General features: G+C 51.3%; 1 protein-coding gene across 1 annotated transcript; it reads left to right on the top strand.

Annotated features, from left to right (window-relative positions):
- Positions 1-75: 75 nt before the first annotated feature.
- Positions 76-20,298, top strand: LOC110204520 (WD repeat-containing protein 35-like; the record flags this gene model as incomplete). Its single annotated transcript, XM_020980707.2, is given in 16 exon segments — positions 76-129; positions 2,769-2,878; positions 3,407-3,617; positions 7,453-7,533; positions 8,099-8,235; positions 8,599-8,802; positions 10,540-10,686; positions 11,312-11,444; positions 12,368-12,478; positions 13,874-14,038; positions 14,319-14,459; positions 15,744-15,900; positions 19,278-19,304; positions 19,307-19,480; positions 19,483-19,513; positions 19,675-20,298. Coding segments are annotated over 16 exon segments (2,034 nt in total), but the record flags the coding sequence as incomplete, so codon positions are not given.
- Between the last annotated feature and the right edge of the window lie 1,111 nt (positions 20,299-21,409).

The following is a 21,409-nucleotide window of genomic DNA, read 5'->3' as shown; positions in this document are numbered from 1 at the left end:
TTATTCATCCTTGTAAGTGCTTAATAAATATTTGTTGATTGAATCAATGAATCATAGTATTCTTTTGGATTTTAGGGAACTGGGGATCCCATTTGTGCTATAACAGCATCTGATAAGACACTGATTGTGGTAAGTGATGAACATTTTATTTTGTGAATAATTTGTTTCAATCATAAAAGTAAAGTAAAGTAAAAAAAAAGCCTAGCCTAGCCAAAAGCCTAGCACCATAATATGTTCTCATTATCCATCAAGAGATGGACTCAGAGTTTGAAAATGTGTCTTGCAGGTTAGACAATGGTTGTCAAAACAGCTGCCTCCAAATCTGTTGCCCTGGCGGTCCCTTAGGAGGATAGAAGAGAGAGGAACTGGCCCCTTTGGGTGGCTCCAAGGAGCCTGGTATAGACAGGAAGGAAAGGAGTTCACAAAGACTGCTTGCTTCCCCACTGTAGGTGGCTGCATTGTACTGGAGACCCTGGCCTAGCTGCTTGTCCGGGTTCAGTCAGTCTCTGTGCTATGGCAAAAAGAGTTAGGAAAGACCTGCCTTTGAATTCTGCCCTGGCACCTACCATCAGTGTCATTGCAGTCAAGTGACGTCACTGAGAAGTGCCTCAGTTTCCTTTTCTGTGCCTCCCTCGCTGGAATATTTCAAGGGTCAAGGGAGATGTAACAGAAACCTAATGTGAGTGAGGTGTGGCAGGAGCCTTAGGGTCTGTGTTAAACCAGCTTACTGTTATACTTGCTGACTAACAATGAATCAGATTTACAGTCCTCATGCAATGCAGTCAAACTGTATTAATCAAAAGTATACAAACATTAGTTTGTAATCATCTCCTAGACCACAAAAACATCAACTCCACTAGAAACGCACTGCCATTCTGATTCCTAGGGTTCCAGCTAAGTGGCTCTCCTTCCAGTATTCAATGGCAGGGTTCCACCTCTGCCCTCTGAGGTAGTGTTCTGACGAGTTGGTGAGTCCCCATCAATCACCTCTGCCCACAAGTCATCAAGTGGGAGTGGGAATGCAGGAGCCAGCCCTAGTCCTGCCCTCAGAACGGCCTGAAGATTGGTGCCTGTGGTGGGTTGTTAATAGTTCTTGCTGTGGACATTACTTTTGTACCCAAGTGTTGGTTACACCCAAGTACTGGTTATATTCTGGTTCTGACTGGTGACCAGTGATTTGTTTACCAATTAATTTGATTGGTACCTTATGATCCAAGGTAATAACAAGGTGATTTACCAAAATTTCCCACTGATGGTCAGTTCTGTCTGAGGGTCCCTTCAGTTTATTATTTATTTATGAACAGACATGCTGTTTACCAAATTATACCACACAGGTCCTTCTCTTAATATTGAAAAATACATCAAAATGCTTCTGCCCAAAACGGCAGCCGAATACAAGATGGAGTCATTTATGTAAAGGCAGCAGACTTATGGTCGTTATATGAAGTGATCTGCATGGAGGGCTTTGTAAACTCTGTAAAGTGCTGCCCAACTGGCAGCTGTTATTACTGTGCTTAATTATGTCACGACATAGGAAAAGATGTCACTCGGAAAGATCGGGAGACTGTTGGCAAGCTAGTGTTTGCCTTTTTCTGATCTTTGAAATGGACTCACTGGGCTACTGTATTTAACACATTAACTTGAGAAATGAGTGTTTCCCCAATCTTTAATGTCCTCAGAGTTAACTGAATGTGAATTTTTTGCACGTATGGAACTCAGTTACAGTGTAGTTCAAGTACGGTCAGGCTTGCTTAACTTTTAAAAACAGTCTTCTGATAATGTGATTTAATCTTTGTATCCCAATGAGTTTTCTGTCTCCTTGGGACATTTGGGCAGAATTAGCTATATGGCAAGTAAACCAAGGGCGCAGCTAGGTGGCACAGTGGTTAGAGTGCTGGGCCTGGAGTTAGGAGGACCCGAGTTCGAATTTGATCTGAGATATTGATTAGCTGTGACCCTGGGCAAGTCACTTCACCCTGTTTGCCTCAGTTTCCTCATCTGTAAAATGAGCTGGAGAAGGACATGGCAGACTGCTCCAGTACCGCTGCCAAGAACACCCCAGATGGGCTCATGGGGAGCCAGACATGATGGAAATGACCGAACAGCAACAGCGACAGCAGCAGAGGTCTGGCCGCGTCACTCCCTTGCGCATTAGTCTTCATTTATTAAGCACCTACTGTTTGCATTACCAATATTATCTCATTTGATTTCAAGCTGGAAGGGACCTCAAAGGCCATATCTAGTCCAGCCCCTCATTTGACACATGGGGAAACTGAGACCCAGGGAAGTCAGACTTGAGGACAAACAGTCTTCATTTCTCCTAGGAGAAAAGTGAGACCCAGAGGGTAGAAGGGACTTCTCTATGGCCATGCAGTGAAGCCAGTGATAAAAGCAGGACTAGAACCCATATCTTCTTTCTTAATTTATCACCCATTTACTTACCTCTCAGATTGGCTCTGAAGTCTGCAGCTGGCCTGCATCCACACTCTCTCTCCGGCGCCCCTCCTTCCTCATCTCCCACACTCTAGTCAGACTGGTTTTGCTGCCCCTGAGGCTCCATCTCTGGCCTAGGCTGGTTCCTTCACAGGGTTCTTGTATGAGATCTTTCCTAATGCTCTCCCGGTCACTGGAGGTGGGAGCCGCTTTTCACTCATTCAGGTCTTTGAGGTCGAGACGCTTTTTAATTATGTAAACATAGAAAAAGGTGTAGATGAGACACCACAGATTGTGGAGACCGGTAAACAAAACCTCTCTCCCTAATTTTTCAGGGGCGTGAATCTGGCACCGTTCAGAGATACAGTCTTCCTAATGTTGGTCTGATTCAAAAGTATTCCCTGCCCTGTCGAGCTTACCAGTTGTCTTTGAATTGCAACTCCAGGTAAGGATTTTTAGCCATTTCCAAAAAAAGTGTGACTTGGAAAGAATCCTGTCATTGAAGAGAGTTGGAATCATTTTTAAAGATGTGAAAGGCACATGTTTTATGCAGATAATACAGTTCTAGTCTAGTGGTAATGTACAGGGTGGGTCCATATCGCATTTTGTATAGATCCCTCTTTTGTTTGCGATATCTATTCTGATGTAAAATGTGGGCTCTGAGCATTATTTCAGGAACTGCAAGATAACTTTTGCCTTTTTGTGTTCATTGTTCTTGTCTCTGTACTCATTTATCACTAAAGGAATTTGGTTTTATAAGTGGAATAATTGTGGACTCTGAACAACATTTAGCTAAGTTCTTTAACTCCTATTCATGAAAGTTGGTGTTGGGAAGCCACTGATCATGGTAGAGCTCCTTTGCCTTCTTGAGTTTTCTGTCTGTGTGTTTTTCTGACGAATGATGGCTGATCCTTTTTGTAAGTGCCGCTGATCATCTTCCAATGGCATTTTCTCTTCCTTCCCAAATTCTCAGCCGTCTTGCTGTCATAGACATTTCTGGTGTCCTGACCTTCTTTGACTTGGACGCTCGCGTGACAGACAGCACGGGGCAGCAGACAATAGGCGAGCTGTTGAAGCTGGAGCGTAAAGATGTCTGGGATATGAAATGGGCCAAAGACAATCCAGACTTGTTGGCAATGATGGAGAAGACAAGGATGTATGTGTTCAGAAACCTGGATCCCGAGGTAAAAGCGAGGACTGGGGGGGAGGCTGGAGCCTGGGCGCGTTGCCGGGCGCTCCGAGGCTGGGGTTCCTAAGCACAGATAGAGAACGCGTCCCTGTAATTTATGGGCGTGCGTCTGCATGCTTTTAGAATGGCTTTTCCTTCTGATGCTGTCTCTTCCTCCTCCCCTTTTCTTGTGACACAGGCATCACTGAGCCTGGTCCCTGCCCCATCGGTGAAGGAGGATGTGTTTTCCCGGCTCCTCCCAGGGCTGTGTGTAGTCATAGCAACGCACGCAGTGTTCGGTTTCGTGCGGATGCTCTCTCCCATTATGTTGTCCTGCTGTGTGTTATTTTGGGGGGCACCTACTTTTAATTCCTTTGGACATTCCTGACTTTCTCTGAAAGGACCTGCAGTAAACATGTGACTGTGGTCCACCTCGTGACAGAGAAGCCCTGGGCCCCGAGGCAGGCTGAGACCTGCGTGTTGTGGAGACAGTCAGTGGAAGTCATTTGTCGGGCTTGACTATGAGTATTTGTTCCCAGAGTTTTGGTTTTGGTCTTTTTCTTTCCAATATTAGGGGCTGTGGGAGGGGGAGAAAGTAGTTTTTGGTTAATTGCAGAGACTTAAATTAAAAGGAAGAAAAGACAGGAGCTCTGAAGATAGAGGTGCGATCGATGGGGCTGGGATGAAAAACCTACCCTCTTGGTGGATTGGGAGTCCCTGTTAAATTGTCCTCAGAGACACCTGTACTCAGGCTGTCACCCCTTTGGCTGTCTGGCCGTGCCTGGCCTGTCACTGGCACTTGGCCGAAGCTCGTGGAGTCCTTGGTTACAGCATCCTCGGCTCCCCGCTTGTCCCCCCTGCCCCCTCACTCTCATCTGTTCCCTGTTTATCGATGAGCAGAGCAGGCCTAGCCGAGCTAATCCCCACTGGCACAGGGAACCGCTGCCCCGCGGAGGGCAGGGCTGCCTTATCTCCCGGGTCCTCAGGAGCCGTCCAGACCCGTCATGCTTGGCTCTGTGGGCAGAGCTAGTCCGGAAGCTGCAGTGAGGCCGATTCAGGCCAGGTGTGAGGAGGAGCTTGCTGCTCCTGGGACAGAGGGGGGAGGGGGCCTTCCCCAGCACAGTGGGACACAGGTGAGCTAAATAGTTGGATGATGGGCCAGTCTGGAGGGGCTCCTCAGCTCCGACCCTGGCACTGAGAATCAGGGGCTGCCTGGAGACGGGAGCCCCCTTGTGGCTTCTCCACCAAACCCTGAGCGGAATGCCCTTACTTCTCCCACATATCGCCCGCTGAGACCTGCTTGGGTCAGAGTGATCTGGACTTGATAAAAGGCCTCATGTTGTGATTTCCCTCTGAGGCTTGTTTTAAGCTTGAAGCCAGCCTCTGTACTGTTTAGACCTTGAGCAGCAGCACTGCAGCTGAACTGGGAAGGCCCAGGGCTGAGGGCATCCATACCTTGGGGCTGCTGGACGTGGTGCTACCTCCTGGAGACTCATGGCAGGGGCATTAGGGCAAAGGGGGGTGAGGTGGCTGTGGAGGCGGACTTGTACGTCCAGTGTCCCTTCCGGTTGGGTGGGCTCTGCACCCCATCTTCCGGTCAGTGTGGTCAGATGCTTGTGGGTGTGCCAGGCTGCACAGAATGGGGTGTGTGTGTCTCATACTCACCCATTCCTTCCCGTGCATGCAAATGCATGTACACACGCATGCACACACACACACACATGCACACACACATGCACACACACACACAGAAGCAGTCAGTGCTGAGTGAAATGTTCTCCTGGTGGAAGATTGTTTCTCAGGAAGCTTGAATAGAAAAGGCCACTTCTAGGGGCATGAGCTTCTGTTCTGGGCCTGGCTCCCTTACTGTTTGGCTTGAGTTAGTTTTAGAGGGAGGTGGGTTTCCGGGAGCTTGACCGCTGTCTGGACTTCTCTCTGGAGCCTCCCGTTCCTTAGCAAAGGCCGAGGCTGTGGGTGTTCAGTGGGCAGTGGGGCTCACGTCCTCTGGAATCCGTCCCTCTACCTGCTTGTTGACATTCTGAGGACATGCTTTTAAACAGGCCTCTTCTCGGCGGCCTGTGAAAGCCCGTGCTGTGCCCTTTCTGACCACGAGATGAAGCATTTTTTCTTGAAAATTTTAGAGGTTAGCCACAAATTCCAGGCTCACACCTTTCTTTGATTTGCCCATGAAACTTTGTGGGTGGCACTCTGTCTCCCAGCTCTTTTTTTGCTGACAAGGACATTTCCATTGAGGATTGAGGGCAAGGAGTTTATTTTTCTTGAAGGACTTGTGAGGACGTTGTAGACCTTGTGGCATCGTGCTGAAATCTTCCCTGCGGCTTCGGCTTGGCCTGCTCCTTCTCCAGGCTCCTTCCAGGCGCTCATCTGGCTGCGGGGCCTTACTTGGGTTTCCCTGGGCCTGCAGCTCCGGCTCGGCCTGCTCCTTCTCCAGGCTCCCTCCAGGCACTCCTCTGGCTGCGGGGCCTTGCTTGGGTTTCCCTGTGCCCTGCGGCTCCGGCTGGCCTGCTCCTTCTCCAGGCTCCCTCCAGGCACTCCTCTGGCTGCGGGGCCTTGCTTGGGTTTCCCTGTGCCCTGCGGCTCCGGCTTGGCCTGCTCCTTCTCCAGGCTCCCTCCAGGCGCTCCTCTGGCTGCGGCGCCTTGCTTGGGTTTCCCTGGGCCCTGCGGCCACTGCTTTTGGATCCTGACTTAGCTCGCTTCTTCTTTTTGTGAAACAGCCTCGTGAACCAGGGGGTGGGGGGTGGGAGATATCATCGGGTGGTCCCGGGCCTTGGCTCAGTCATCCCACAGGAGGACTCCTGACGTCAGGCAGCCTTGGAGTCTGTGTTCTGGCAGCCCTTCTTCCTCTCCTTCCAGGCTCGGTGAAGGGTGTGCTCTCCTCTCTTTCATGTCATGAGTGGCCATGAATTCCAGCCAAAACCGCTCTTCTCCCTTCGTGCTTTCCCAGGTTTTAAGTTTGTTATCTCCTACTTGTCTCTTTCTTTTGTCAGCATTGAGCCCACAGTAAAAATGGGCCGGGGACAGATGTGTGGTCACATCACCAGCTGGTGTCCTGCGGCTCCCGGAGAGCGCTAGCTGCCTCTAAGTGCTTTCTTTTCCTTTTTCTCTGAGGAGATTCATTCCTGTTCACACATTTCTGTCTTGTTATTGTCTGGTCGCTTTTAGGAGAAATGTTGGCGTCTGGTAATGTTTTCTCAGAGAATGCAGCCACTTGAATGGGTTTTATGATTTGGGTGAAAAGCTTGGACCCAGTAGAACTCTGCCGTTCCCGTTCTCTCCTGGTCAGAGAGCCCGCAGAGCCAAGCCCAGCTCCAGCCTCGCCCTCTGGGGCCACTTAGCTCCAGTTAGGTTTGATAGCTTTTTTCCTCACGGTTCTGGCAGTTTTTACCTTTGTTCATTCCAAAGGGCTGACTCTCAGAGATGAACCTGTTGCCCCTTTCTTTCTGGTTACTGTTCTTTTGATCATCTGAACCTGTTCTGATGTTGTATCAGCTTCTAGGATAACGAAGCTGTTGCCCCAGGGCCGCGTCATTGTGATTCTCAGCTTTAGAGCCTAGCACAGGACAGGTTTTTGGAAGCACACTTGTGGCCACAGTTGCTCACGGTGTTTGTTAGTCTTTCTCTTACACGTGGAGTTCTGTGTCACTCCAGCATCGTATTTGACATCTTTGATTGGCCGACGTGTCCTCGTGCAAAGCGACATCCCTTCTGTTAGAGGAGAGCCTGTGAAAAGCCTTCAGATTGCTGTTTTAAGCAGAGGAAGCTTAGATGCCTAACTAGACATGAGGAAGACTTTGTATAAATAAAAAATAAGATTGGTTTGTCTTTTAAAGGAACCCATTCAGACTTCTGGATACATTTGTAACTTTGAAGATTTGGAAATTAAATCGGTTCTCTTGGATGAAATACTAAAGGTAATGCCCTTTTCTTGTTTTACTTCTCAACTCACTGTTTGGCTGAAGAAAAGGGTCACATGGAGAGCTGGAGTCCACTCTCCTGCTTGAGATGTAGTGCATGACTCCTTGCTTCCCTTCCAGTACCTTTAAGTTGTCCCTTCTGCTTCTGGGTGTTCTCTGAGGCCCCTAGCACCACCCAGGGTGCCTCAGTGGAAGTTCTCCTGGTGTCCGGGGTGGGGGGCTTATTGCTGCAGGGTTTGCCCTCAGAACCCTCCCCTGGGCTCTGACCCTGGGGACTGTCACCTCTGCCAGCAGAAGGGTCTTTAGGGGCACTTTGGTCCTGGTGGCTGTTGCTGGGTGGGGGTCTAGAGGACCGGTGATCTTGCTGCAGGGCCGATCCTCCTCCTCCCCCCAGCTTCATGTTCACTTTGGACAAGTCTCAGAGGGTCAGTGGCTGAATAGGCCATTCCCTCCCCTTCCCTGGGCCTCTCTGCAGGGATCACCTTTCCTTGTTAAAAAGACCAGGTGTAGGTATGTTTTAAGGAAGTGCTTGGGAATTTCTGGTTTCATTTTGTCATTCTAGAACCCTGAACACCCTAATAAGGATTATATCATTAACTTTGAGATCCGATCCCTGCGAGACAGTCGAGCGTTGATTGAGAAGGTCGGCATTGATGATGCTTCCCAGTTCATTGAGGACAATCCCCATCCCCGGCTATGGTAAGAACTCAGCCCAGCTCTCGGCTTCCTCAGTGTCTGCAGTGGGGGCGGGCCCGGCCCTTTGGTTCTTGACTCTTCTTCCTTTTCTAGATGGGCTTTGGGCAGCACTAGGTGGGAGTCCTTCCAGTGAAGCCCCATCGTGTACCATCTCATTCAAGCCTCCAATGGCCTGGGGGGTGGGGGAGGTCCTGGGAGGATGGGCGTCCCAGTGTTAGAGATGAGGAGACTGAGGCTGCCTGGTCCGAACCAGGCTTTCTGGTTCCAGGCCCAAGCTCATCTATGCTAGAGATGGGGCAAAGCCCGCTCTGCCTCCCTGCACTAGAAGCAGATGGGTCAGGACTCCATCTCTGTGTTTCCGAGCAGGCGCCTGCTGGCGGAAGCCGCCCTTCAGAAGCTGGACCTGCAGACGGCCGAGCAGGCCTTCGTGCGCTGCAAGGATTACCAGGGCATCAAGTTTGTGAAGCGGCTTGGCAACCTGCAGAGCGAGTCCATGAAGCAGTGCGAGGTGGCAGCCTACTTTGGCCGGTTTGAGGAGGCGGAGAGAATGTACCTGGACATGGATAGAAGGTGAGCTGGCAGCGGCCTGCCCCCGGCAGGGTCTGAGCAGAGATGCCCATGGACTTGGTACATCGGGGTGAGGCCGTGCGTGGCAGGCACATCCCTGGCCGCTCTCTGGTGCCTGCGCCCTCTTCCCTTTCAGTCTGTCCTGTGTGCGCTGCCCGAGGAGTCTTCAGGCTTGCATCTGCCTGTGTCACTCCCTGCTTCCAGACCCTTCCTAGCCGCCTCCCTAGGTCTTGGGAAGCAGCCTCCCCATAGGCCGCTGCCCCTCCCCCCCCAAGGCCCCCGAGGCCTTGTGCTGAGCTACCTTGTTAAAAAGTCTGAACTCAGCATTAAGTTAAAAGGTCATCTCTGTAGACAAAGCAGAACTGTGAGACTGCAGCTCTGTGCCTCACGTGGCCTGTTTCCCCTTTGAAGGGTGGAATCGATTTAATAGAGGTTTGTGAGGAAAGCTGTCGGGGTGTTAGTGGGCTCCATCCACGGAGCCGTCCCAGGTCATGCCCTTTATGAGTCACACAACTGGTGTTCACAGGCGCCTGCGAGGACGTGGCCTCTGTTTTTCCAGGGTTGGCAGGTTCTTTGTGGAAGAAGCATTTGAGTGTCTTGCCTGTCCGGAAAGCCAGAGAGCCAGGATAGGGCGCTGCCAAGAGGCCAAAAGAGGGCATTCCTCCCTGGTGGGAGGGCTGCAACCAGAGGCCGGATGGCTGGCGGTCTGAGGTGTCGTCCATGGAATTCCTGTTCCTGTGTGGAGCATTCATTAGGTGCTTACTGTGTGCTCTGCTCAGTGCTAAGTGACCTCGCTCTGAGGCTGCCATTTTGAGCAAGCTTTGTCTCCCTCAGCAGACCGTGCAAGGTCTTGGGTCTCGTTTATGTCCGTACACAGTAAAAAAAAGAGGAATTACTGCAGAATCAAAGAGACTCCCTTCGACACTTATTTGTGTTTTTTAACTCCGTTTTTGGCAGTTGGATGAGTGACTATTCTGTTCCTTGGCTCTCGCCTCTCTTCTTCTTATCCATGTAGGGCAGAAACCCCCCAAACAAGCAAGAATCAGGGGCGGAGAACCTGCAGCCTCGAGGCCATATGTGGCCTTCTACCTTCTAGGTCCTCAAGTGCAGCCCTTTGATTGAGTCCAAAGTTCACAGAAATCCTCTTCATAAAAGGATTGGTTCTGTAAAACTTGGACTCAATCAAAAGGCCGCACCCGAGGACCTCGAGGGACACATGTGACCTCGAGGCCGCGGGCTTCCCACCCATGTCCTATGTTGTATTTGTACAGCTCAGGTTAGATTTGACCATTAATACATCAGATTTGTGAAACAGCTGTCTTTATGGGTGTAAACTGCCCTTATCCTTAGTCAATGTTGTTTGAAATCCAGAAAGAGGGATGTCTGATGCAACCAATCAGAATGCATTTAGTAAGCACCTAGTGTGTGCAGGTACTGTGCTAAGTCCTGAAGATACAGAGAAAGGTAAAAACAGCTCTGGGCCTCACGCTCATAATCCAGCGGGGAGACCTCATTTCAGTCACCAGATACCTCTGTGTCCTCTGTAGAGGGTAGATGGAAGGCACACTGAACATTATCTTTTCCAAAGTAAGATCATAGACCTTTACCAAGGAGGGACAGCAGAAATCTTGTTCTGTAGGTGTCCTACCCGCTGCTCAGGATTAGAAGGCCTGTGGTAATGCGCTTCTGAGGCCCTGCTGAGGTTTTAGGGTCTACCCCATGTCTTCCTGTCGTCTGTAGGGACCTGGCCATCGGCCTTCGATTGAAATTGGGAGACTGGTTCCGGGTGCTGCAGTTACTGAAGACGGGATCTGGTGATGCTGACGACAGCCTCCTTGAGCAAGCCCACAATGCCATTGGAGACTACTTTGCTGATCGACAAAAATGGTACCTGTCTGGACCTGCCCATGTGTGTGTATGGTGCCCAGAGGCGGGCGATGGTTGCTGCTGCCTTTGGAGGATGTGTCAAGGCCACTAGGGGTGCCACAGGGCAGGCCCTGGGGGCAGGAACTGGTTTCTGCCTCAATGTCCTCATCTGTAAAGTGGGGCTTTCCTTTCCCTTTGACAAGCCCATATCGGCACATGACTTAACACAAAGGAAGGAGCTGCATGACTCGGCTAGTCCCAGCCTTGGGGCCGCAGGTGTTTGCAAAAGCTCAGGAGTTTTGGAAGCCTGGGCTGAGCTGGAGGCCCAGGCAGCTTCTCCCTCCCTTCGCCCTGGTCTGAGGCCCTTGATGCCTCAGAGCAACCTTTCCTTGTGGGATTCATTTGTAACCAGGAGAAGGTGGACTTTCCTTCTGGAGATCCCCAACCATGTCCTTTTTGAGGACTTTGTACCATGCCCTCATCTTTAGGGGCCGGTGTGGAGAATAGAGGTGAAGAGAGCACTCCCGGCCTGGTGGGGGAGCGAGGCGGATGACCCACTCTGACTAGCGAGGGCTCCCAGCTGGTCGTGCTAGCATGGAGGACGGCAGTGCCCAGCCGTGGTCCGTCACACTCTTTGTCTGCACAGGTTGAATGCCGTACAGTATTACGTGCAAGGTCGAAACCAGGAGCGCTTGGCCGAGTGTTACTACATGTTGGAAGACTACGAGGGTCTCGAGAACCTGGCCAATTCCCTGCCAGAAAACAACAAACTTCTTCCTGTGAGTGTTTTCAGATGGGGTGCAGGCACTTTGCTGATGTCCTTGCCCTGGGAGAAGGGCACTTTGCCAGGTAGAAGAACTTTGGAGCCTTGATTCTGGCCCCAGGACCTCTCCTTCCACCCCAGGGGTCAGAGCACAGGACTTCAGGGGTCAGTCCGGGGGAGTGAGGGGTCTTGGCATCAGACACTGTCCGAGCACACACCATGGCTTTGCAGAGCAGGTATTCCTTTGAGGGAGGGGTTGCTTGCAGCTGTCCCTCCGTGACCTCTTGGCCTCTGGGAACCTTGTCTGGGTCTGGGGATCTGGGCAGGTGTGTGTGTGGAACTGAGGCAGAAAGGGGCAGGGTGGTTCAGGGTTGCATCATGGAGACGCACAGGATGCTTGTCATGGAAATGGGAAGGTCAGCCAAGCAGCGGGAGCGGCCGTCCTTTTCCTTGTGATCTAGACCTTTGTGCTTGCCACCCAGGCTGGAGCCAAGTGTCCAGTGTGGCTAAGCTCTCTAGAGTGTGCCTTCGAGGCTTCCCACCTCCCATTATTGATCACCAAGAGCGAGTGAAGAGACCCAAGTTCCATGCACTGCGGAGGGGAAGGAAGGGTAGGCACCACGGGGCAGAGCTGGCAGCGTCCTGGCTTCAACCTGGGGACCTTGTACAGAGCGCCTCACCTTTGCCCTCTGTTTCTTCTTCTGTAAAATGGGAGTCAGTAGAGGGTGGGATCACTTCCATCTCTAAATGGACGATCCCTGAGCTGTGTAGACAGCTTAGAGTGAATGAGCAAAGAGCACTCCCGGTTCTGCTTAAGGACAGGGCCGCGGTCAGCGGGGTCCATCCCGGGGTGATGGAAAGATGGCGGCTTGCAGAAAAGTCCTCTGGGACCTGGTCAGGTGACTCCTGGCCAGATCCCAGTTTCTGTCATTGTTACAGGAGATTGCCCAGATGTTGGTGAGGGTCGGGATGTGTGAGCAGGCTGTGGCCGCCTTTTTGAAGTGCAACCAACCCAAAGCCGCTGTGGACACGTGCGTGCACCTGAACCAGGTGAGGCATCGAGCTGCCTGCGCAGCACCTCAGCCCTTCGTGCCACTCCACTCACCTTCCTAGAGCAGGTGGAGCTTAGGAGGGTGGCTGTCGGTCCTCTGGTTTGATTGTGAGGAGGCTGTGGCAGGTTTGGAGGGAGCTAGAGGGTGGCGTGGTGTGCAGAGTCAGGGTGTGTGTGTGTGTGGTCCAGGGGGAGTAACCTGGGGGCAGGAAAAGGGAAGCCCTGTTTGTTAAGCACCTGCTGTGTGCCAGGCATGCGCTCAGTAGGAGCTTTGCAGAGCTACATGAGCTACAGCCCCATGAGGTGGCAGGGAGAGGCCTTTACTGCGGGCCAGGGAGACTCTTGGGGGCCATTCTCCTCTCTCTCCAGATAAGATCCAGGAGGTTCTCTCCCATTCCCCCAGGCTGTGTGTGTGTGTGTGTGTGTGTGTGTGTGTGTGTGTGTGTGTGTGCACACGCACGTGTCTGCTTGTGTGTGTGTGTGTGTGTGTGTATGTGGGGTGGTACCCGGGGCTCAGGAAGCCGACGGTCAGCACAGGCAGCCTTGTCCTCTTTGTTTTGAGGAGCCTGTCTTCATTCCCACAAGAGTCCTTTTCTTGACCCTGAGACGGCTTTGCGCTTATTTCCTGGCTCTTCTGTCTTTACTCTTCTGGGTACATATTCTTTCTCCCACATAGAATGTAAGCACCCCGAGGGCAGGTCCTGGGTCTCTGGCTCCTAGCCTGGTTCTTGACATATAGAAGGCTTGTTGAGTTGGACTGAAGGTTAGTCTGGCAGCTTTGTGTGCAGAAATCATCTCATCATTCCCTACGTTTTATTAGGAGTTTGTTTGTCTTTTTTTTTGGTCACAGCCAGGGGAAGGAACCGCGTGGACGTACCTTAGATTTCTTTGGACTTAGCTGTTCCTCTTCCCTTCCTGGTGTGTCTAATTGATATTGTAGAAAGATATGGAATGAGATAAATGAAAATGCTCAGTTAGGATAGGAAGGGCCTCTTACCAGCCTGCAGAGTAGGAGCATCCGGTGAAATACATTTTGTGAAGAAGAAAGTGCTGCTGCCTTTGTGAAAATAGTGGATGAGCTGTGCATGGTCCCGATCTGAAACAGCACCTTTGCTTGACTGTGGGAAAATGCATTTTTGTTTTCTTGTGTTTGGTGCTGGTTGAGTGTGCCTGGAAATGTGGAGCCTCCACGGCCGTAGTGCAGCTTCCATCTACAGGACTCACGGTACTTTTGTGGGTGTGGCACGTCAGCTCCAGGCCAGCAGTCCGTCATTTCCCCGTGGCCTGGGTTAGCCAGGTGCTGGCATCACAGCCTCTGTCTCTTTAACATCTGTGTTGGTTTTCTGTGCTTGGCTGGAAAACTGCACGTTGTGGGTTCTCTTGTGTGTCCTCAGTGGAACAAAGCCGTCGAGCTGGCTAAAAATCACAGCATGAAGGAAATCGGCTCCTTGCTGGCTCGTTATGCGGCTCACCTGCTGGAGAAGAACAAGACTCTGGACGCCATCGAGCTCTACCGGAAAGCCAATTACTTCTTTGACGCCGCTAAACTCATGTTCAAGGTACGGCCGCTCCCTGTTAGGGAGTGCATCGAGGGTCATAGCGGGCTGGGGAGGGGGAGGCCCTTTGTTCTTGGAGCCAGCTTCCTCGTCCACGCGGCGGAGGCTGGATGAGGGCTCAGCTGACTTGGCAGGAGGAGGACGCTCCCTGGTCACCCCATGCAAGTGTTCCTCCTTTAGTTATGGGGCAGCTGACGTAACTCGGGACCTTGTGTGTGGGGCCTTCGGTGGGGGAGCTCCTGGGGAGCCAGGGTGGGCTGCTGCCCTGATTGTCTGTTCTAAGATTGCGGATGAAGAAGCCAAGAAAAGGTCCAAGCCTTTGCGAGTGAAGAAGCTGTACGTGCTGTCGGCTCTGCTCATAGAGCAGTACCACGAGCAGATGAAGAACGCCCAGCGGGGAAAGGTTAAAGGGAAGAGTTCAGAGGTGAGAGCTCCTACCCTCTTCTGGGCTTCCCTCCTCCTGCCATTGACGTTGGGCTTTGGGCCGAGACTGAGAGGGTAGATCAGCATTTATGGGGGGGGACAGTCCTTGCCTCACTGCTTTATTGGCCTTAAGAACATCATTGATGAAATGGGTATGCTTTTTAAATGGAGTTTAATTACATTTTCTTAGAATGAGTTTCTTATTTTCATGGGTGTAAACACCATATTTTAGCAAATAAATCCCTTTGAAACATGTACTTAAATTTTTAAAAATTAACACCAATTGATCATAATATGTGTTATCATGGAAAACTTTATTTTTAATGGAGTTTCTGAAAGGCTGTGTTCTCTTCCCTTGGTGCCCAGCACGTCTCTGATGTGACCCCTCAGGTACCACCCACCCTGAGACTTTACTTTAGCAATGTCCCATTCCCACAAAAAAAACTAAATTAAAACCAAACTAAGTCCAAACCACAACTGCTTAGCTAAGACGTAGATGAGTAGGTGAGGAAGACAATTGGTGGTGCCGCAGTCCCTAGAGTGTTGGGCCTAGGGTCAGGAGATCCGAGTTCAAATCTACCCTCAGACACTCTTTAACTCCGAGTGAGGCATTTAGCCTGTTTCCTCTGTGAATGGGAATAATGGTAGCAGCTACTCGAGAGGATTGTTGTGAGGATCAAATGAGACAGAGTGGGCACTGTGTAAGTCTTTACTCCCTTCCCTCCTCCTCTACCTGAAGACAGGGTTTGGCCCCGTGAACCTAGCTTCTCTTTCATGAAACCTGGGAAACCTCAGTTGAGCCTCATCCGTCGGGCTGGAAACCTGGTTTCAGAATTGAGACAACCTGACTTCTTTGGCCCTGCTGATGTCAAGACAGTTCAGCTGGGCTGTGTCAGGTTCCTCAGAAACTATGACCTGGCACTGTCTGGCTGATGGACTGCTGCTAAAAATTCCATACATTCATGCGCCTAAGAGGATTCATTGTTATCATTAAAAAATTTAGGGGCAGCTAGGTGGCGCAGTGGATGGAGCACTGGCCCTGGATTCAGGAGGACCTGAGTTCAAATCTGGCCTCAGACACGTAACACTTACTAGCTGTGTGACCCTGGGCAAGTCACTTAACCCCATCGCCTAGCCAACAAACAAACAAACAAAAAATTTGGCCTGTCCTCAGAGATTTCTGATTAGCTCATTCCAGAAAAGCTCAGACGCCCCGGTCTACCTTCTGCCCTTGAAAGGGGCCGGCTTAGTTCCTAGAGGCGAATGTCAGGCCCTCTGTTTGCAGGCTACCTCAGCCTTAGCTGGCTTGCTCGAGGAGGAAGTCCTGTCTTCAGCTAATCGGTTCACAGACAATGCCTGGAGAGGGGCCGAAGCTTACCACTTCTTCATCCTCGCACAGAGGCAGCTGTATGAGGGCTATGTCGACACCGCTCTGAAAACAGGTGAGCAGAATGTGCTTGGGAAGCCCTTGTATGTGATCCTTTGAGCGCCCATTCTCTAGATTTGGTGGCGAGGCAGGGCCAGCTAGGGACAAGGACAGAAAACAGGAGTGGACTAGTGAGGCTTGTCTCGTGCAGGCAGCCAGATGAAAAACCCTAAAGATTTGATGGTCATCTGATTGTGAAAGACAGTGTATCCATCCTCCATGTGCTTATTTATCTTATTTGGTGAAATAAGTAATTTGATTACACCATAATATACCGTAGGTGAATCACCAAGGCCTGCCTACGTAAGAGAATGGGCCTTGAACGAGGCTGTTCTGATGCCGGGCAGCTTTACGGAGCTCAGCTCTGCAGCAGAGAAATGCAGCAGGAGCTCAGTCCCGCCGGTGGCTAATTCCCTCCTACTGACAACTCACCTGCACCTTTCTTCGTTGCTGTATTTGTGCCTTCTTGTGTTTCTGTTGTCTGGGGTTTTCACAAAGCAAAGAATCTGCTTACATTTGGTTTTCTTTGCAAGAAAACTTCAAATCCTGCTTTTTTATTTAAAATCATCTTTTTTCATGGGTTGTTAGGCTGAGGTTTGTAAGGTAGGTCAGCCTGGGTTGCAGTGTGGAGTCGTCAAAGCGTATTATTCCATTACCTTCTTTGCTTTCAGGCAGGTATTAAGGAGTCTTGTTTTATTCAGGTTTTGTTTCCTCATTTACATTTGAAGGTTTTTCTCCTGGTCAGTTGCAGAATATATTGTTTGTCATTGGAATTGCTATATGTAACTGCAACGTGTCTTGGAGTTTGCAGCATAGGGCTTTTTCTGGAGGTGGTCTGTGAGTCCTTTCACTTGACGCTGTGTTGTTATTTCGTGTGTTGTACGTGTGTGTGTTGTGTGTGTTCAGAATTTTTGGATAGTTTTCTTAGATTATTTCTTGCATTACAGTATTCAAGTTTTTTTTACTTGTCATGTTCTTCTGGGAGACCTGTCATCCTTAAATTGTTTCTACACATCCTCTCTCTGAGATCAATTATGTTTTGCTTGTATGGAGATCACATTTACATTTAAAAGTTCCAGGCTACCTACCACCTCTGTGTATTTGCATTCTTAATCTGTTGTTTTCTCTTGTTCCTTTTGTGAGGTTTGCCAACGTGGATTCAGTTTTTTCATTCCACCAGTTACTTCTGCTGTGCCAGCTATAAGTTCTGCTCTCGCAAGCCTCCTTTCCCTCCTAATTCATTCAGGGACGGCATTGTGGGGACACTCTTGGCAGTCCCCAGGGTCCTCGGCCTCATCAGGGGTTTCTTGCAGTATTCATCCATAGATGTCTGGACTCACGTACAGGATGTGGGGGCCATCTGCCCATCTCTTTTTATTTTATTTTATTTTTTAGGTAATTGGGGTTAAGTGACTTACCCAGGGTCACACAGCCAGTAAGTGTTACATGTCTGAGGCCAGATTTGAACTCAGGTCCTCCTGACTTCAGGGCCAGTGCTCTATCCACTGCGCCACCTAGCGGCCCCCCGTCTTCTGGTCTCTTAATAATATTTTTCCTGTTGGTTTGTCTGCTTGTCCTCAGGGTCTTTAGCGAAGTTCTCTTCCTCTTCAGGTCTTTCGTAATTTCAGTCTCTCCCCACCCACAATATTCCTTTATTGCCTATTTTCCAGCATGAGCCTCAGTAAGCTTAGCTAAGCTGACCTTGGATTCAGAATCAGAGGATTTGAGTGTTGGAAGGGACCTCCCTGGTCATCTAGTCCAACGCACCTCCACAGGGAATCCCCAGCTCCAGTGATGAGCTCACTTCCTGCGCAGGCAGCCCACCCCACCTCTGGGACAGCTTCCTCCCACAGTTCCTGGTTCTGCCCTTGGGCCCAGCAGAACATGGCCAGTCTCTGCCATGTAATAACAGGTCTCACGTCCCCACCGTTCACATTTGTAGTTGCCCAGGGCCTGCATGCGCTCCGCTTTGTCAGCGTCCTTTCAAAATGTGGTGCCCAGAACCCCCACGGAGTGCCTGCGCAGACGGGCCATCCTGCCCTGCCTTATTCTTGTACACTTGGCCTTTCTTTGTGGGGTGGCCTCGCACCGAGCTGATGTTGTGCTGTCTGCGAGGCTGGTCTACCTTGTTTTGTGCGTGAGCTGGATCTCTGCACGCTAGAGTCTCCCCTCGACTCCAGTTCAGCTGTCTCTGATTCGATTCTACCCCACATCCCACGTCCTACCCTTTCTGGATGGTGGGGAGTCCTGAGCCTATCATCCTCCCTCTCCCTCCTGTTTGTGGCTTGTGCCCCAGCTCCTCCCTCCAGGAAGTGGGTTGGAGAGAGGCTCTTTGTGATCCGGGAGGAGGAGGCTCCTCCGGCTGTTTGCACAGCAAGATGGCTTTCCCATTCCTCCTGTTCCAGCCAGGGGTGGTGTGGATGGGCCAGGGCTTTTGCCACATTCTTGGCAGACTTTTCTCTGCTCCTGGGTCCTTGGCATTTCTGCTCATGGGCACCCTCTTTGTTTCGGCCCCTCCTGAACCCTGAAAGGTGAGGTGAGTGAGGGTTCAGTGAAATGACTGTTCTTGTTGCCTTTGGGGGGGGTGGTGAAACAGGTCCTTGATTTGCCCCTCCAAGGAGATGCTGTGAACTGTCCTACTGTCCACACCTTCTTCACGTTCCACGTTTCCTTCACAGTTGTGAATATCCTTCCTTCCTTCTCCATTTGTTGGCGGGGGGACAAGGGCTGCCTCTCTGGAATGACACCAGTGTGATCAGTGTGTGGAGCCCACCTCCCCCTTGTCCGCTACTGTCCTTGCAAAGGGAGATTGTGGTGGGACAGGGCTGGGAGCCATTTTGAATTCTCTTTGCTTCCTAAAGGGTCACCTTCACTGGCCAAAGAATCGGTTCCCTGGTGGCCGCCCTGGCAGAAATGAGTCTGTTGGCACTTTAGCAGATGGGTAGGGGGCCTCCAACTGCAGGCAAACACAGTGATATGGAAGTGCATGTTAAATATGTCAAGTTTCCTTTTGCTGCAGTGAAAGATTAAGCAGCACAAAGAACACTAACATATGTTTGTCCTGTGTGTGCACGTGTGCTCGCGTACTCGTCTAGCTTGGTACAACTCCATCCTGCTATATTTTTCTTTTTTTTTTCTTTCTGGTGAGACATTTGGGGTTAAGTGACTTGCCCAGGGTCAAACAGCTAGTAAGTGTCAACTGTCTGAGGTCAGATTTGAACTCAGGTCCTCCTGACTCCAGGGCTGGCTGCCCCTACCAAGGTGCCTTTAAATGAGTAGCATGACCCCTCCCCCCAACCTTTGTTCCCCGTGGCCTTTCCCCAGGCCCCATGACAGGGTCCAGGGCCACACCTGTAAGGACCCACCACGTAAAGACCTGCGTTGACTTCCTAGCTCTCCACCTGCGGGACTACGAGGACATCATCCTGCCGTGGAGATCTACTCCCTGCTGGCTCTGTGTGGGTGTGCCAGCCGGGCCTTTGGGACCTGCTCCAAAGCCTTCATCAAGCTGGAGTCCTTGGAGACCCTGAGCCTGGAGCAGAAGCAGCAGTACGAGGATCTGGCTCTGGAGATCTTCACCAAGCACACCCCGAAGGACAAAAGTCAGAGCTGGACAGTCTCCTGGAGGGGTGAGTGGGGCCTCCCTCGGGGACCCCCGGGTGCCCCCAGGAGTCGGAGACATTTCCTCCAGAGTTCATCTCCGCAGTTCTCTCATAGCGTTCAGTGGTCTGGAGAAGGGGCTGGTTCAGGCTCAGAATTGGGGACTGATTTTTTTCTCTCCTTCCTGCAGTGGAGAAGGGAAGCTCCCGACGTGTGTGGCCACGGGAAGCCCCATCATGGAGTACCAATTCTGGATGTGTAACGTGTGCAAGCACTGTGTCCTGGCCCAGGAGATCAGCAACTATAACTTCTGCCCCCTGTGCCACAGCTCAGTGGGGTAGCAGCTGGTGCGGGGAAGTGGGGGATGGGGTGCCTAGGGACTTCACAAGAGGAAATACACTCTCCTCCCTGGGCCCAGGGGCTGTCTGTTTTGTTTTGGGATATGCCTAGGGGAAGATGCACCCAGTCCGTATTAGGTAAAAGTCACACTTCAAGCGCTGAGCACAGATGCGCTCTGGCTGCGTCCACGCGGCTCTGGGACCAGCAGGACATAGGCTTTCCTGGTGTGGCTCTGTGTCTGATCTCTAGTCTCAGGGAGGCAAAGGTGGCCCTCAGATGGGCGGGTGCCTTCTCTTCTGTTTTCCAGGCTTGTTCTTGGGAGACAGCGTCCTCTGGACGGAACCCAGGCTCCCAAAGAGAGGCTGCCTCAGAGGGAGGATTATCTATTTAAGTTCCAAGATCGGAGATCTCGGATTTTTATTTGACGGTTCTTCTTTCATGGAGAAAACAATAAAACGATATCTTGTTGCTCAAATGACTTGTCTTTGTGTGCAGCTCTGTATTACAGTCAGCTTCACTGCATGTGTGATGCTTCCTCTCCGGGGTGTGCTGTGAGCAGATCGGGGCATCGGGGTGTCCAGGTCTCCTCTGCAACTCTGACAGATCGAAGGGCGTCGAAGAACTGCCATCTGATGATGTCTGCATTATCAGAATGGAGGCCAGCCCCAAGCAAACAGCATTTGTGGCTGCCTGAGCCAGTGTCTGATGACCAGGGGAGGACGGCCTCGGGCCTCCAAGGAAGGGTCACAAAGTCTAAGTGTTTGTTTGTGGGAGATGAAAGCCCAGCTTCCTTAACACCCACCTGTATAATACATAATACAACTGACTGACCAAAGCACATTCATTCATGGAGTGCTCCCTTTGTGCCAGACACTGACTCCAAAGCAAAGACGATGCCAGGTTCTAACAGAGATAACACCCCAGGGACCTGGTGGTCAGAGAGGGGCCCTCTAGTCCGGGAAGTTCCAGGGAGAGTGGGTGGGGCCGCAGGAGAGGAGACTGAGATGCTCCCTCCAGGAAGAATGGCTGAGGTGACTTGTTGACTGGTTCGTCATTCATGCCTTCAGAACTCCAGGGCAGGGCACAGGGGAGAGGAGGGAAATATTCAACTGTGCACTTGGGTGCTTTCAGGAATCTCTGATTTCCTCTGCATCTCAGCACATCATCACGAGCCATCCGTGATCTTCCACACATCACCAAGCATCTAGTGTGGGCCAGGCACTGGAGATACAAACAGTACGGGGAGTGGAGAATGCCCTCTGTTGCAGAGGTGAGGCCTCATGTGGGAGCTGGGCTTGGGCTGAGGGAGTGCTCCAGACAGCCCCCCAGAAGGGAGGCGGGAGAGAGCATTCCAGATTTGCGACAGGAGGCTGAGATGGATTGTGGTGCGGACAGCAAGGCACACGTGGGTGCGTGTGTGTGCACAAAGGGGAGCGATGTATGATACAGCGGGGAGGTTGTGAGGGGCTTCTGGTGCCAAGTGGAAGAGTCTGGAGCCGTCCTACGGGCAGTGGGGAGCATCGGGTTTCTTGAGAAGGCAGTGCCATGCTCAGCTGACGGCCATTCATTATGTGCTAGTCACTGCT

This window comes from Phascolarctos cinereus, unplaced genomic scaffold (genome assembly GCF_003287225.1).
Source record: "Phascolarctos cinereus isolate Bilbo 61053 unplaced genomic scaffold, phaCin_HiC Scaffold_538;HRSCAF=1163, whole genome shotgun sequence".
NCBI classification, from domain to species: Eukaryota; Metazoa; Chordata; class Mammalia; order Diprotodontia; family Phascolarctidae; genus Phascolarctos; species Phascolarctos cinereus.
The sequence above is the reverse complement of the archived record's forward strand: the minus strand, read 5'-3'. Positions and strand labels throughout refer to the sequence as shown.